Here is a 16,368-nt window from a genome sequence, read left to right on the forward strand (position 1 = left end):
GCATGTACTTGGAAGATAATGGATGGAGAACCAAGTCAGGACAGAAATTAATGCACATTGTGTGGTTACTGCTAAATAAGTCTCTTCCTCTTTCACTTATCCTCAGTGTAACTTAGCTTTTTCTAATACTGAAAGTGAAGGGGTTATGGCAACTTCCAGGAAACTAGTAACACCGTTGTCTTCACTTATTCCAAAACGGCTGCCATGGTTTTGCAATAGATATGAATAAAACCTAATGCCAGTTCTCAAGTTGTCTGAAGTCTTCTATTAGAGGTTTATTGAAATAAACATTCTGTCTTGGAATAAAAGAAAGTACAGCATGGTAATGAAACATAGGGCATAGCTTCTAAGTTTGTCTATGACGAGAGGTAATAAGACAATAGGACTACAAAACAATGCTGATAGTCTTTATTTTTTTTTAATTTAAATTTTTTATTGGCTAGAGACAGCCAGAAATTGAGAGAGGAGTGGGAGATAGAGAGGGAGAGACAGAGAGACACCTGCAGCCCTTTTCCCCTGCAGGTGGAGACCAGGGGCTTGAACCTGGGTCCTTAAACACTGTAATGTGAGCACTTAACCAGGTGAGCTACCTACCGCCTAGCCCCAATAAGTCTTTATTTTTTAATCACATTTGAATTCAAAAAGTTTATACTGGGGAACTAAAAATAAGTTTTATGATTAATGGTATAAAGATCTAAAAGGAGAAACTGGACTGACTGATAAGAGGAGCAAAAGATCACTGATAAGAGCAGGCCACACTACTGAGTTCTGACTACATTCTACAGTGGACGCTACAAGGTACTGACGGGCCTGAGCTCAGCAGTCAAATGTACGCATGAAACTGAGGTCAGATCGTCGACACAAGTACAAATTACATTAGTGGCTAGAGAAAAGGTTGCCTCATTTTGACAGCTCTAGGCTTATCCTAGCTGAGACAGGAAACCCGCTCTAATACACACCACCAACAGTGACACATTGGCACACAGTGTCCAGAAAAGAGGTTTGGCTCACAGCACTGCTTCAAGAAGTAGCACCTGACTCCCCACCTGCAGGGAGGATGCTTCACAAGCGGTGAAGCAGGTGTCTAACCTTCTTTCTCCCTCTCTATCTCCTCCCCCTTCTCTCTCAATTTCTCTCTGTCCTAACATGGAAAAAAAAATCAATTTTAAAAAAATACTAAATTAGATTTATTTTAATGTCTGGCTTAGTAGATATCAACTGGGCTTTTATCATTGCATCTGCATTCATTTGTGTGTAAAATACTGTTTTAGCTTGATTGTTTTCTTAACAGTTCAAAGAATCTAGGTTTTCTTTCCAAATCATTTTATTGGAGCAAGATTTGGGTTTTTTTAGTTTGATCTATTTATTTGATTTGATAGTGCAAAGAGAAATTGGAAGGGAACAGAAAGGGAGACAGATACCCACAGCACTATTACACTGCTCATGAAGTCTCATGTCCCCTCTGGGAACAGAGAGCTTGAACCTGGGTCCTTATGCATGATGACGCCTGGGACACACACATGCATTTAACCAAATGCACCACCGCAGCCCCAGGAAATAATAATTTTAAAACAGTAGTGATCAATGAATACAATTTCTTATCTCCTTAAGATCATTGTCTGTGCACCACTCCCAGCATCAGCTGCTAAGCCTTCCATCACCACTGTGCACTGGGTTCTATTTTAACAGTCTTTCCAAACATCTGAGTGTGCTCTTTGGTACTATGCCAAAACTCAGTAAGCTATTCCTTGGGTTCTCCACAAGAGAAATCTAAACCATATTTAGAAAAACAAAAGGTTGTACATTGCATCAGAGAAGCCACTGGATTTTCTACACATTGAACAGCCTCACTGTCAAGCCAAATTTTCTTTTTAAAAAATATTTTATTCTCTTTTGTTGTTTTATTGTAGTTATTATTGTTATTGATGTCGTCATTGTTGGGTAGGACAGAGAGAAATGGAGAGAGGAAGGGAAGACAGAGAGGGGGAGAGAAAGACAGATACCTGCAGACCTGCTTCACCGCCTGTGAAGCGACTGCCCTGCAGGTGGGAGCTGGGGGCTCAAACCAGGATTCTCACGCAGGTCCTTGTGCTTTGCGCCATATGCGCTTAACACGCTGCGCTACCGCCCGACTCCCAAAGCCAAATTTTCTTTTTTTTGTTTTTTTTTATTTTTTTAAATTTATTTCTTTATTGGGGAATTAATGTTTTACATTCAACAGTAAATACAATAGTTTGTACATGCATAACATTCCTCAGTTTCCCAGTTAACAATACAACCCCCACTATGTCATTTATCATCCTTCATGGACCTGTATTCTCCCCACCCATCCACCCCAGAGTCTTTTACTTTGGTGCGATATGCCAATTCCATTTCAGGTTCTACTTGTGTTTTCTTTTATGATCTTGTTTTTCAACTTCTGCCTAAGAGTGACATCATCCCATATTCATCCTTCTGTTTCTGACTTATTTCACTCAACATGATTTTTTCAAGGTCCATCCAAGATCGGCTGAAAACAGTGAAGTCACCATTTTTTACAGCTGAGTAGTATTCCATTGTGTATATAGACCACAACTTGCTCAGCCACTCATCTGTTGTTGGACACCTGGGTTGCTTCCAGGTTTTGCCGAAGCCAAATTTTCTAACATCACTCATTGATAATCAGGAAAAATGCTGGTTCGCTGAGTTCTGCAGACGCTTCCAAATGTTAAAACATTTCACCATACTAAGTGAAAACAGTCATACTTGGTAATATCACCACTCTGATCAAACCAGCCTTCAAATACTGGAACACATGGGTGGGGATATAGCATAATGGGTATGCAAAGAGACTTTCATGTCTGAGTCTCTCAAGTCCCAGGTTTAATCCCCACATCGCCATACGCTAGAGGTGAGCAATGCTCTGGCAAAAAAAAAAACACTGGAATGCTTTTAAGCTTATTAGAGCAGCCAGCAAGCTTTTCCAATTCCAGCTTTCATCTCAAAACTTGAACCATTTCACTGGCATCATGTATGATCCCTATCATATTAACAGTAATATGTGAAGCTGTGCCTAGTGAGTGCCTTGGTCACCATGCTCAAGGACCTGTGTGCAGAGCCCTACCTTCATGGGAGACATTTCACCAGTGGGGAAGCAGGTCTGCCTCTCACCCTCTCAATTTCTCTCTGTCCTATCAAATAAAATAAATATATAAATAAAATGTTGAAAGTTTAAAAATAACTGTGTATTTAAGTAGCTCACCTGCTAAGTGCTGTTTTGCCATGTGTGGCCCAGGTGTGAACTGGACTCCCACTGTACTGATGGGAGCTTCGGTGCTGTGGTCGCTTTCACTCTCTCTCTGACTCTCTCAATCTCAGTATTTTTGGGGGGTCAGACAGTGGTACACCCAGTTAAGTGCACATGTCACGAGGTGCAAGGACCCAGGTTCAAACCTCCACTCCCCACCTGAAAGAAAGATGCTTCAGGAGCTTTGAAGTAGGGCTGCAGGTGTCTCTTTCTCCCCCTCCCCTCTCAATTTATCTTTATCCTATCAAAAAAAATTGGGCTGCTGGGATTTGACACTGAGCCCCAGCGATAACCCAGCTGTTAATTAAAAAAGGTTTTTCTCAATATTAAGACTTAATAAAGTCAATCGCTTTTTACATGTCCAACAAAGATTAAAGTGAGACTGACTTTTAGAAAAAAGCAAGTCCAGGGTCCAGCAGTGGTGTACTAAGTTAAGCGAGCATGTTACCATATGCAAGGACTGCTGTTCAAGCCCCAGGCCCCCACCTACAGAGGGAAAGCTTCACAAGTAATGAAGTCGTGCTGCAGATGTCTCTCTCTCTCTGCTCTTTGCCTCCTCCGCCCCTCTCAATTTCCCTCTGTCCTATCAAATAATGGGAGGAGGGAGGAAAAAGGGGGAGAAATGGCCATTGGGCACAGTAGACCTGTCATGCAGGTACCGTTGTCCTCAGTGAGAACAGGGATGGCCAGAAAAATCAATCAAGCAAAACTAAAATAGAAGTCTAGACAGTGAATAACACAGTAAGTGCTAGTCATTTGGTGTCTCCATTTACACTATGGTTCGAGCAATTTTATCCACTACAGCAAGTGTACAGCAAGTGTACTACCAGCAGCAAGTGTTAGCACAGTAAAAAAGGCAAGAAATGACTTTGTGTTGTAAGAATAGCTTTAACTTCACAACCCCCCTAGTGAGGGGGCACAACAGGGGACTACCAGAGTTGGACCAACACAACTCCAGCCCCTACAAACACTGTGTGCTCTTTGAGCAGGCAGCAGCAAAATGACCATTTCTAAGCTTTCTCAGGAGTTACTGTGCTCCCACCACTCCCACATGCACATGAGCATACATCGACTCTAACCGCTCCTAACCACTTCTCCCCCCCAACCCAGAAAAGCAGGTTAAAGTGGCTCTGGTCCACAACAGAGCAGCCAGAGTGAGCCTTTTGAAATCAAATTGTTGAGGGAATCGGGCGGCAGCGCAGTGGGTTAAGTACAGGTGGCGCAAAGCACAAGGACCGGTGTAAGGATCCTGGTTCAAGCACATTGCTCCCCACCTGCAGGGGAGTCGCTTCACAAGCGGTGAAGCAGGTCTGTAGGTGTCTGTCTTTCTCTCCTCCTCTCTGTCTTCCCCTCCTGTCTCCACTTCTCTCTGTCCTACCCAACAACGACGACATCAACAACAACAATAAAAACAAGGGCAACAAAAGGCAATAAATATTTCAAGCTTGAGGTTCAGGGTTGGATCCCCAACAATGCATGTGTCAGAATGATACCCTGGTTATCTCTCCTCTTTTTTTTTAAGAACTTATTTACTCATGAGAAAGGTATGGGGAGAGAAAGAACCAGACGTCACTCTGGTACATGTGCTGCCAGGAATCGAACTCGGAATCTCGGAATTTTCAATCATGGTTGAAAATCCAATGCCTTATTTACTGCGCCACCTCCCTGACCACTCTTCTCTTTTCCTTGGTAACAAATATTTTTTTAATAACATTTATATATTTATTTGATAAAAATAGAGAGAAATTGAAAGGGGGTGGGTAGAGATGGAGAGAAAAAGAGAGAGACCTTTAGCACTGCTTCACTGTTTGTGAAGCTTCCCCCTTGCAGGTGGAGGCCAGGGGCTTGAACCTAGCTAGGTCTTTGTGAATGATATGTGTACCACCACTCAGCCCTGACATGTAAATCTTTAATAATAATAAAAAATTAATTTCTTTCTAGGAAGAAAAGCATAAAGTGTTAAAATCTGCCTTTGCGCTCCCAGAGGGATAGAGAATGGGAAAGCTATCAGGGGAGGGGGTGGGATATGGAGATTAGGTGGTGGGAATTGTGTGGAGTTGTACCCCTCCTACCCTATGGTTTTGTTAATTAATCCTTTCTTAAATAAAAAAAATTTAAAAAATACGAATAAAAAAAAAAAAGAAAACAAACAAAAAAAATCTGCCTTTGCTCTCCAAAAAGCATTTCAATGGAGAACAAGGTAAGTCTCTACACGAGTCTTAATGAAAGCCAGGCAGAGGGCCTCCACGCACGAGTAGCCTTGTGGAATTCAGAATGCAGCAGAGCATGAGGACACTTTGACACACCTAGGATGTCGCTACAGCCATGAATTCAAATACACGCCACACCTAGAGGAACCAAAAGATGACTTCTAGGACTACGAGTCAAGTCTAGCCAATCATTTGACAGATTAGCAAGCAGTATATTTTCAAGTGCCAGAAACCTTAGCTGCAGTTCTAAGTAAACCTCAAAAACAATTCTGCTGTGAGATCATTAAAACCAGTGAGGTCAAAATATGAAATAGATATGAACCTTCTGAGTAAAAATAGTTTTCAAGCAGTCTCCCACTGAGTCTGATGATGCCCCAAGAGGTATATGTCTACTTATTTCTTTGGGGTAATACTCTCTCTGCCTCACACATGCTAGATCCCCAAGCTGAAATAGAGGAAAAATATACCACAACACCCTTCCATTATCCATGGAGCTTCCTCTGGTGCTATGGTACTTACATGAGGTGCTGGGATTTGCACTGGTAAAATGTGCAATCGACTGGATGCGTGATCTTCCTGTTCCATTTACTTCTGAGTTTAAGTAAACAGTATAACCTCATAGAGATTACAGGTTGTGCAGAAAAGCACAGTCTCAGGGGGTCAAGTGGTGGCACACTGGATTAAGCACACATGGTACGAAACCCAGTTTGAGCCCCAGGCCCCCTATCTGTAGGGAGTTGCTTCTCAAGCGGTGAAGCAGGTCTGTAGGTGTCTATCTTTCCCTCCCCCTCTTCTGTCTTCCCCCTCTCTCAATTTCTCTCTGTTCTGTCCAATAAAACAAGAGGGGAAAAAAAAAAAAAGGCTGCCAAGAGCAGTGGATTCCTGGTGGTGCTGGCACCTAGCCCAGGGATAACCCTGGAGGAAAAAAAAAAAAAAAAAACCACAACCTCAAACCCAGAGATGGCATTGCAATTTTGTGAATACTTTCAGGTCTTTCAACAAGAGCAATAGGCTCAAAACATGAAGTTCAACTAAACCATGCAATTAGACCCCAGGCTGAAGAGATAGCATAATGGTTATACAAAAAGACTTTGATGCCTGAGACATTGACGGCCCAGATTCAGTCCCCAGCACCATGTGTCAGAGCTGAACAGTGCTCTAGTTTAATCTTGGGAACTGCTCTTTGCCCTGATCTAGTTTTCTAGGCCTATTCTCAACTGACACCATCTTCCCAGACAGTATTTCTAGTTCACCTGCACGTTAGCTAGTGGGCTCGGGCAAAAATTAAACCATGATAACTGATTTAATGAACAGTAAGCTAAGCAGTAACCAAATTAGGATTCAACAGGCTGGCCTAACAAAGCTGGATAAAGGATCAGAGCTAAAAAGATAAAGCTTACTACATTTAAGTCAGATCTGTTTTCATGATTAGAAGATATATTCATCCTGTAGTTCAGGAGTTGGCGCAGTGGATAGGGCATTGCTCTCTCAAGCATGAGGTCCTGAGTTTGATCCCTGGCAGCACATACACCAGAGTGATCTCTGGTTCTTTCTCTCTCTCTCCTCCTATTCCTCCCATTAATAAACAAATATATATATATACTCATGAAATAAATCTTTAACAAAAAAGAGAGCAGCTGGGGAGATGCCCAGTTGGTAGAGTCAGTGAATTTGTAAGGACTTGGGATTCAATCTCTACCAGGACATACACAATACTGCTCTGGCCCTTCTCTTCCTCTCTCATGGAAAGAAGTCTTCAAAATACTACAATCAGTGCATTAAAAGAATAAAATGAAAAGGAGCCAATCACCTGAGAAAAAAATCAATACGGGGAGTCGGGCTGTAGCGCAGCGGGTTAAGCGCAGGTGGTGCAAAGCACAAGGACCGGCATAAGGATCCGGGTTCGAACCCCAGCTCCCCACCTGCAGGGGAGTCGCTTCACAGGCGGTGAAGCAGGTCTGCAGGTGTCTGTCTTTCTCTCCCCCTCTCTGTCTTCCCCTCCTCTCTCCATTTCTCTCTGTCCTATCCAACAACGACAACAACAATAATAACTACAACAATAAAACAAGGGCAACAAAAGGGAATAAATAAAATATTTAAAAAAAGAAAAAAATCAATATGAAAAAAATTAAAATACTCGGGCAGGGGGTGGATAGCCTAATGGTCATACAAAGAGACTCTCATGCCTGAGGCTCCAAAGTCCTAGGTTCAATCCCCTGCACTACCATAAACCAGAGCTGAGCAGGGGTTTGCTTAAAAAAAAATAATAAATATAAAATATTCATTTATGTATTTATTTACACACAGTTAAAATAGTCTTTCACTGCATCCTGTCTGCCTCTTAGATGACGCATATAACTGAATGTGTACTGCTCACAAGCGTAAGCAGTCTCCTTAATGTCTTTGTGAGGCAATGCTCCAGTCAACATTAGTTCTGAGCACCACACTCAAAGGAAAGAACTGCACTAGATTTTCATACACACACCGCGCCCCCCCCCTAAAAAAAAAAAGCCACAAGTTTCTTCTGCTAACTGAACAAACTGACACAGTGGTCACTATGTTTCGGGGACTCCGTTAAGCACTTCACAGACCATGTCATATGAGGAATCCGGAAGGTTTAACCTGAAGGAAGATAAGATCAGGCAGAAACGATAGCTCTTCTCAAATCTCTAAAGGGCTGTCATATGAAGAGGCAGTCCACTTATTTATGCCATCACATAAAGAAGAAACAGAACAAACAAGACCAAGAGATTTGGGCTGTGAAAAGCTGAGAATTGTCCAACTGCAGAGCCTCTTTACAGTGCTATCAAAGACAAGTGAGATGATGCATTGAAAAAATGAGGCAGAGCCCAAGACTTGCAGATGTGAGGTCCCAGGTTCAATCTCCGGGACCACACATGCCAGATATATCTGGTCTCTCCCAACATAATTAAAAAAAAAAAAAAGTTATGAATGTTGCTGCAAAGTGTCAAATGAGTATTACCAGAACTGATTTGTCACACAGAGCGTCCTGATCAGCAGACACAGAGGATCAGCTTCAGCTTTGAAATCTGACCTACTGATTCCATTTCCAGTGTCTCCCCTTACACTAAGTATGCAAATTTAGCAAAGCTTCCTGTTTGTCTCCAGGCTTCATTATCCTCCTCTTCAAAATAAGGACAGGACCAGCAAGACAGCTCACCGCACACATCCCGCGTTCGAGCCGGGGCCCCACTACAGTGAAGGAAGCATCAGTGCTGTGATTCCTTTATCTTTCTATCTGTGGCAGTAAAATCCCAGTGACTTACAAAATAAGTAGACAAGCAACTAAACAACTAAACACAAGAATCAGCAGCTCAGCCACCACAATCTGCACCATATAAGTGGCTCTGGGCTCCCGTCCGAGCAGCGAGTGATAAAACCAGCTGTGTGATGATTGCAGAGCTCTGCCCTGCATCTGTCTGAGCACATCCGTCTGCTACCCATTTATCATGCTATAATGATCCAAATATAATACACTGCTCTGTTTGAGTAAGTTAAAAAGAATGTATGTGTCATGTGAGAGCTTGTTTGTAGGTTCTAGCAGGGGAGCGCAGCCTCGACTGAAGACAGTCTCTATTCAGGGAAGGTTGTCTACTCCGGAGTCAGCTTCCGCAAAGATGCGCGTGGAGTACGGAGGGAGGAAGGGGACACCCACCTGGCTGGCCTGATCAGCACAATCAACCCTGGAGACCAGCGGGGTGACTGGTGTCGCAGCCAGGTCACCCTCACATCCTATCATGTGTAATTTTAAAGGAAAAACATTCTAGAAAGTTTCAATAAAATATCAAGAATAAAGTAATAAACAGTTATGCAACTACAGCAGAAAGAGGGAATAAAGGAATAATCCAAGTGGATAAAGCTTTGGATGCTTAGGTGTGAAGTCCCAGAATTCCACAGAATTGTCACAGAGATGCTCTAGCTCTCACACTCTTTCTTTCATTAAAAATAAATCTTTAAAGGGAGTCAGGCGGCAGCACAGCGGGTTAAGTGCATGTGGCACAAAGCGCAAGGACCAGCATGAGGAATCCGGTTCGAACCTCCGGCTCCCCACCTACAGGGAGGTCGCCTCACAGGCGGTGAAGCAGGTCTACAGGTGTCTTTCTCTCCCCCTCTGTCTTTCCCTCCCCTCTCCATTTCTCTCTGTCCTATCCATCAACAACAACATCAACAATAATAACAACAATAAAAACAACAAGGGCAACAAAAAGGAAATATTTTTTTAAAAAATCTTTAAAGAGAAGAAGATGACAACAAAGGAGGAGAATCAGTCCATTTAAAGAAGCTGCTTTTCCCAGAAGATTCCATTTTTGAAGTGAGGAGATGAAATGGGTATTTCAGAGGGTATGGGTAAGTGACACAGTCACACTTCTCACAAGTCCATTATCCCAACTACTTCTATCAAACACATCTGGATGACTACAGTACAAACATTTGGCATACCAAGACAATTTTCTACAAGAATTACAATGGGTTAAGGACAAGAATTCCAGGGTATGTAGGGTTCTAATTACTTTGAAATTAATTTATACTTCATCAAACTAACTCCTAATGTTGAACTGCAGCACAGAGTAGTAGCCCAATTAATTTTACAATTCTGGCTTCTGTGATTAACCTAGATGATCAGTTCCAATAGAGTTTACTATCGTACGTTACCAGTCCTATCATGTCTCACCACTTTCAAAGACAGATCTCAAAAGGAAACTTATCTGTTTTCACAGACATTTCAAGGTAATGTAACTATATTTTAAAGGCAATGGCCACAGATACATTGCCACTGGGGCCAGGCAGAGGTGCACCTGGTTAAGCACACACATTACAGTGTGCAAGGACTCAGGTTCAAGCCCCTGCTCCCCACCTGAGCGTGGTGGGAAGGGAAGCTTCATGAGTGAAGCAAGGCTATAGGTGTCTCTCTGTTTCTCTCCCTCCCTCTTCCCTTCCCCTCTTAATTTCTCTCTTTCTCTATCTAATACTAAATAAAAATATTAGAAAAAAAAAAAACAGCCACTAATAAAGACCAAGTCTGGAAAAAAAACTTAACAAATGGCTAATAACTTGAACCTAAAGCACACTTCCCCCAAAGGGTTAGAATATTATTACCAGGAGTCGGGCAATAGGGCAGTGGGTTAAGTACAAGTGGTACAAAGCATAAGGACTGGCTTGAGGATCCCGGTTCAAGCCCCCGGCTCCCCATCTGCAGGGAGGTCACTTCAGAGCAGTGAAGCAGGTCTGCAGGTGTCTATCTTTCTCTCCCCTCTGTCTTCCCCATCTCTCTCTGTCCTATCCAACAACAATATCAATAACAACAATAAATACAACAATAAAAAACAAGTGGTCCAGGAGGTGGCACAGTGAGTAAAGCATCGGACTCTGAAGTATGAGGTCCTCAGTTCAATCCCTGGCAGCACATGTACCAAAGTGATGTCTGGTTCTTTCTCTCTCCTTCTATCTTTCTCATTAATAAATACATAATTTTTTTTTTAAAAAAAAGGGCAACAAAAAGGAAAATAAATATTTAAAAAAAAAATTTTTTTAAAGAGTATTATTACCATCAACAAATGATACTATACTTGTTGCAATTGTAGTAAGATGATGAAATGTAGGAAAGAAAACTGAGCAGTTTCTATGGACTTTGGGGGTAATATAAGGTAAATGACAAGTATTGATATTTGTACAATATAGCAAATTCAGAACACAACTGCAATTGTTATGAAGCTATACAAACAATGGAAATCTTACTTAGTATTGTTTTAATCTTAGTTTTGGTCCTCCATTTGAATAAGAAGCATAGAGTCCAATGAAATGAAGGAAGCTAGCTTACCCATAGTAAGTGTTTCATTATTTTGAGCACAGAATTATGTGAGTATTACCTGAATGTATACAAGAGTCCAAGTTCAGGCAAAAGAAGAGCCAGCAACAGCACCTGCCAACTCCTCAGCTTAACACGCCCTCTTACGGAAGGCAGGCAGGCAGACAGCTCACCTGCATGGTGCGCCTTCAGTGTCGTCACATGACCCAGATTATTATGGCAGGCAGGCAGCTCACCTGGATGGCATGCCTTCTGTGTCGTCACATGACTCAGATTCCAGCTGGCCTCCCTCAGCTCTGCAGGGAACTTAAGCACTGTGCTGTCTTTCCATCTGTCTGTCTGAAAAAGGTGAGCTCAGGGGGTCAACAAGATGTCTTCCAAGTAAATATAATGCCTATCACTGTCTGAAGGTAGGGGTTAATGTTAGTTCTTATTAATGAATCTGAAATGAGAAATCTCCAGGCTCCTGGTGGACGCCCATGGACGCCCACTTCTGCATTCCAGCATCCCAGTGGTGGGCTCTGATGGCAGCCAAGCTGCTCTCTCCTTTACCATCTGCACCTTGACGAACATTGTTTCTAACCAATCAGCTTGTGCCACACCCAGGTGGAGACTGCTAAGAGCTAGGTGCTGTGGGGCAAGCGTGTGCAGGTCTCGTAGGAATCAGCCTGTAACTTGTTAACGTGACATAAACGCAACTCCCTGCCCTCCATGTGGCCTCAGGTCTTGTTTTTTGGTAACTCTTGAGCTATACTACGGAATTTTTTATTACAAATCTGTTGTATAAAAATTAACTCTAGCTGCCCAGATGGGCACAGTTAACTGGAACATGAGAGTTGAAGGCATGGGATTCTGGGCTGGGTTTCTCAGGATTCCTCAGATCCAACAGAATGTCCCAGGGTGATGTTCTGGTGTTCTCTTGTCCGTTCTCATTATTCCATAAACACTTGAAAAAATAACACTAACGCAACCTCACTGCATTGTTAGAGCTGGGCACACCCAGCCACACAAAAGACAAAGTTCAGGCCCTGAGTTGCCGCCTGTGGGAAGCTTCACGAGCGACAAAGCAGTGCTGGAGATGGCTCTATCTCCCTGCCCCTCGCAATTTCTCTGTCCTCTACATAACATATATAAATAGAGGGAAAAAAATCAGTTGATGATTTAAAAGAAGGCAAGTTAGAAATGCAGTTCTCTTTCCAAGTTAACCCAATTGCCAAACAATGTGATTATTGCAATAACTATCTGTTGCCTTCTTAAACCCTAAGACAACAGGAATCTCTTGCTTCGTCTATAGAGCCTATGTTTCTCCCAATCCTGGAACCTCTGGCGTGGGGCTCACTTCCCTGCATGCTTCTTCTCTCAAGTCAGGCCAAATGATATTACATCTGCTGATTCCCAACCTAATGAATGCAAAAAGTACCATCTCAGCATGCATCACTAAATAAAATTAAAAAAAAAAAAAAAAAGAAATGCAGTCCTGGAGTAACATGGGATAGTGTACTTGTGATGCAGGTCACGATAAAGTTACTAAGAAATCTTGCAGGACGATCCTAACCATGGCCATAAAGATGCTTATTACCATTAGCAGCAATTAGCAAAAGAAAAGAAAACTACCGACAGAATTGTGCTATTCAGAAGTTATTTTACTTGCCCTGGGTTCCAAATGCCAACAAGTTTCTGAAACCAGAGTGTCTATATTCCATCCCAAATGCAGATGACCATGCAGACGTTTTGTATCAGTTTCCCCTAAATTCCGGGATAAGAAAGGTCTGGGAGCTGGCGCAGAGGATAAAGCACTGGACTCTCAAGCATGAGGTCCTGAGTTCAATCCCCGGCAGCACATGTACCAGAGTGATGTCTGGCTCTTTCTCTCTCCTCCTTTCTCATTAATAAGTAAAATATCAAAATAAATAAATAAAATTTTTAAAAAAAGAAAGGGAACCGGAAGGCAGGCAGGTGGAAACCACAACCAGCGCAGTCAGTCCAGCTCTATAGCTGGGGCAGAGGGAATGCGGGAAGTTCTAAGCTCCCAGATTTGACCCTGCGGAGAGAGGAAAGACACACAGTCCACATACAGAGGGAACGAGTCCCGACTGGATGAGAGGCCCCCTAGAATTTCTTACGCACTGAAGGCCTGTCTCAGAGCTAGTACAGGACGGCTTCTCACAGGCAACTAGGGGGGTGGGCAAGGAGGAAACACTCCTCTGCACCCACAAAAGCCAACCCCCGACCACTGGCATGCCACCATTATACACCAGCTCCCCAGACGATACTTTTAGTCCACCTGCATGTGAGCCGTGAGGCTCAGGCAAAAGTCAGCAAAGTCACGGACTTTGGAACAGACAGACCTAAGATAGACTTCCTCGCCCCTTCCCACGTGCAGACCCCTAACTGCATCTGCTCTATTCCTCCCTCTGGGCTCCTGTGTATTAATCATTTTGTTTTGCTTTCTGTCTGGCCTTTCAGCCACCAAGCTGCAGATGCTGCCATGACACCATCCTCACCCTCCTGGGCAGCCGCCCCTCCCCAGAGCCCTAACCCGCTAGGGAAAAACAGAGACAGGCTGGGGGTGTGGGTCCACCTGCCAGCACCCACGTCCGGCAGAGAAGCGGTTACAGAAGCCAGACCTCCCGCCTTCTGCTCCCGTAAAGAGTTTGGTCCATGCTTCCAGAGGGATAAAGAACACGGAGCATGGAACTGTGCCCCTGCACAATCTTGCTCACTGTCACTGAAATCAGTGATGATTTAAAAAAAAAAAAGTGTCTGTGTGTGGTGAAGGTCTGTCTGAAAGGATGCCTGGCGCTGCAGAGACCTGGAGAGACAGACACAGCCCAGGGTGATGGGGAGGAGAGGGGAGGAGGAAGAGAAGACAGGAAGAGAGAGGAAGAGAAGAGAGGAAGAGAAGAGAGGAAGAGGAGAAGAAGAGAGAAGACAGGAAGAGAGAGGAAGAGAAGAGAGGAAGAGAAGAGAGGTAGAGGGGAGAGGAAGAGAAGAGAGAAGAGGAGGAGAGGAAGAGAATAGAGGGAGAAGAGAAGAGAAGAAGAGCGGAGAAGAGAGGAGAGGAAGAAAGAGGAAGAGAGGAGAGGTAAAGGGGAGAGGAAGAGAAGAGAGAAGAGGAGAGGAAGAGAATAGAGGAAGAGAGAAGGAAAGAGAAGAGGAGAGAAGAGAGGAGGAGAGGAAGAAAGAGGAAGAGAAGAGAGGAGAGGTAGAGGGGAGAAGAAGAGAGGAAAAGAGATGAGAGGGAGAGAGGAGAAGAAAGGAAGGAGAGGAGGAGAGAAGAGGAAGAGAAGAGAGGAGAAGAGGGGAGAGAAAGACGATAGGAAGAGAGGAAGAGAAGAGGGAGAGGAAGAAAAGAGAGGAAGAGAAGAGGGAGAGAGGAGAGGAAAAGGAAAGAGGAAGAGGAAAGAGAAAGAGGGGAGAGGAAGAGAGGGAGAGGAGGAGGGGAGAGGAAAAGAGGAAAGGAAGAGGGGAGAGGAAGAGGGGAAGAGGGAGAGAGAGGAAGAGAAGAGGGAGAGGAAGAGAAGAAGAAAGGAAGAGAGTAAAGGAAGAGAGGAATAGGGAGAGGAAGAGGGGAGAGGAGGAGAAGACGAGGGAGACAGAGAGGAAGAGAAGAGGGAGAGGAAGGGAAGAGAGAGAAGGGAAGAGGGGAAGAGGGGGAGAGAGAGGAAGAGAAAAGGGAGAGGAAGGGAAGAGAGAGAAGAAGGGAAGAGGGGGAGAGGGGGAGAGAGAGAGGGAGAGAAAAGGGAGAGGAAGGGAAGAGGGGAAGGGGGAGAGGGCGAGGAGCGGTGTGGCGGCTGCGGAAAGGCCCGGGCCGGGCCGGGCCGGGCCGGGGCGGCGCCATGGCCCCTCGCTCACCGTGGCTGTCCTTCTGGCCGATGTTGTGCGTGCGGATAAGCGCGGACAGCCGGCGCACGTCGCCCTTGAACACGCACTCGTGCACCGGGAAGAGCGCAGGCCGGGCGCCGCCGCCGTCGGCGAGCAGGGCCGCGGGGCTGGCGGCGGCGGCCGAGGCCGAGGCGGCGGGGCCCGGCGGCGCCCTGAGCTGCAGCCGGTGCGGGTGCGGGTGCGGGTGGTGGCCAAAGCCCTTCGGACAGGCTCTGCCGCCCTTGCCGCCGCGGCCGCCGGTGAAGCCGCCGCCCAGCGCCGCCGCCGCCGCCTCGTCGTCGCCCGACCCCAGCAGGTCGCCCTCCTCCTTGCTAGGCTTGTGGTCCCTCCGCAGGGAGCGGATCTTCTCCCCGGTCATCGCCGCCGCCGCCAGAGGCGCGGACGAGCCCCGGCGCGGGTGCTGCGGCGGCGGCGGCGGCGGCGGCGGCGCGAGGCGGCGGCGGGCGCGGCGGCGGGCGGGAGCCTGAGGCGCGGCATCAACTCCCGGGGCGCCCCCGAGCCCGCCGCTCGCGCATCGCCCGCGGGGACCGAGCCGTCTCCCGGCCCCGGCGCCGCGGGGGTAGGAGGCGAGCTAGCGCTCGTCTGCACGCCGCACGGGAATCCTTAACGCCGCCACTAACGTCGGCGCCTCGGTTTCAGAGCCGGAACCGGGGCGCGGCCATCTTGCCCAGTCTTTCTCTCGCGAGACTTCGCGCAAAGCCAGGGCGCGGCCATCTTGCCCGGGTTTTCTCTCGCGAGACTTCGCGCAAAAGCCGGATGGGGGAGGCAGAGAAAGAGGAAAATACCGCGATAAATGAGCCGCCGGCTCCCTGTCCCGGAAAGGGTGAGCACCGCGAGGGCTTCTGAGGCCGCGTGCCTGCCTGTCCGGCCCCAGCCACCCCGTTAACGCTGGACTCTAACACAAATCCCCGAGAGCCCACACTCCGGCCGGCGGGCGGGCGGCCGCGCTTTGCGTGTGTGTAAGGGAACATCCGCCGGTCATTGACGCGCTCCTTGGCACGTTGTAAACATTGGTTCGGACCCTCCTCCGGCCTCGGAGCCACCGAGCCAATGGCGTGCAGAGTGACGTCACCGGGACGCTCGCTCTGTAAACAGTCGCTGAGTGTCTGTACTCGGTGCCACATGGCCGGCGAGCCTGGCAGCCCGACCCACACTGACTG

The 16,368-nt window shown here is 46.0% G+C and overlaps 1 protein-coding gene across 2 annotated transcripts in view; it reads right to left on the minus strand.

Annotated features, from left to right (window-relative positions):
- ANKRD13C (ankyrin repeat domain 13C) overlaps positions 1-16,159 on the minus strand; it is a 60,799-nt gene extending 44,640 nt beyond the window's left edge. The window contains exon 1 of one of the 2 annotated variants that reach the window (XM_060206419.1): positions 15,179-16,159. In XM_060206419.1, the coding sequence (XP_060062402.1) occupies positions 15,179-15,566 (388 nt within the window). In that variant the 5' untranslated portion in view covers positions 15,567-16,159. The remainder of the gene's footprint in view (positions 1-15,178) is intronic. The other variant, XM_060206420.1, reaches the window with a different exon arrangement.
- Between the last annotated feature and the right edge of the window lie 209 nt (positions 16,160-16,368).

The sequence above is a fragment of the Erinaceus europaeus genome, chromosome 13 (genome assembly GCF_950295315.1).
Source record: "Erinaceus europaeus chromosome 13, mEriEur2.1, whole genome shotgun sequence".
NCBI lineage: Eukaryota > Metazoa > Chordata > Mammalia > Eulipotyphla > Erinaceidae > Erinaceus > Erinaceus europaeus.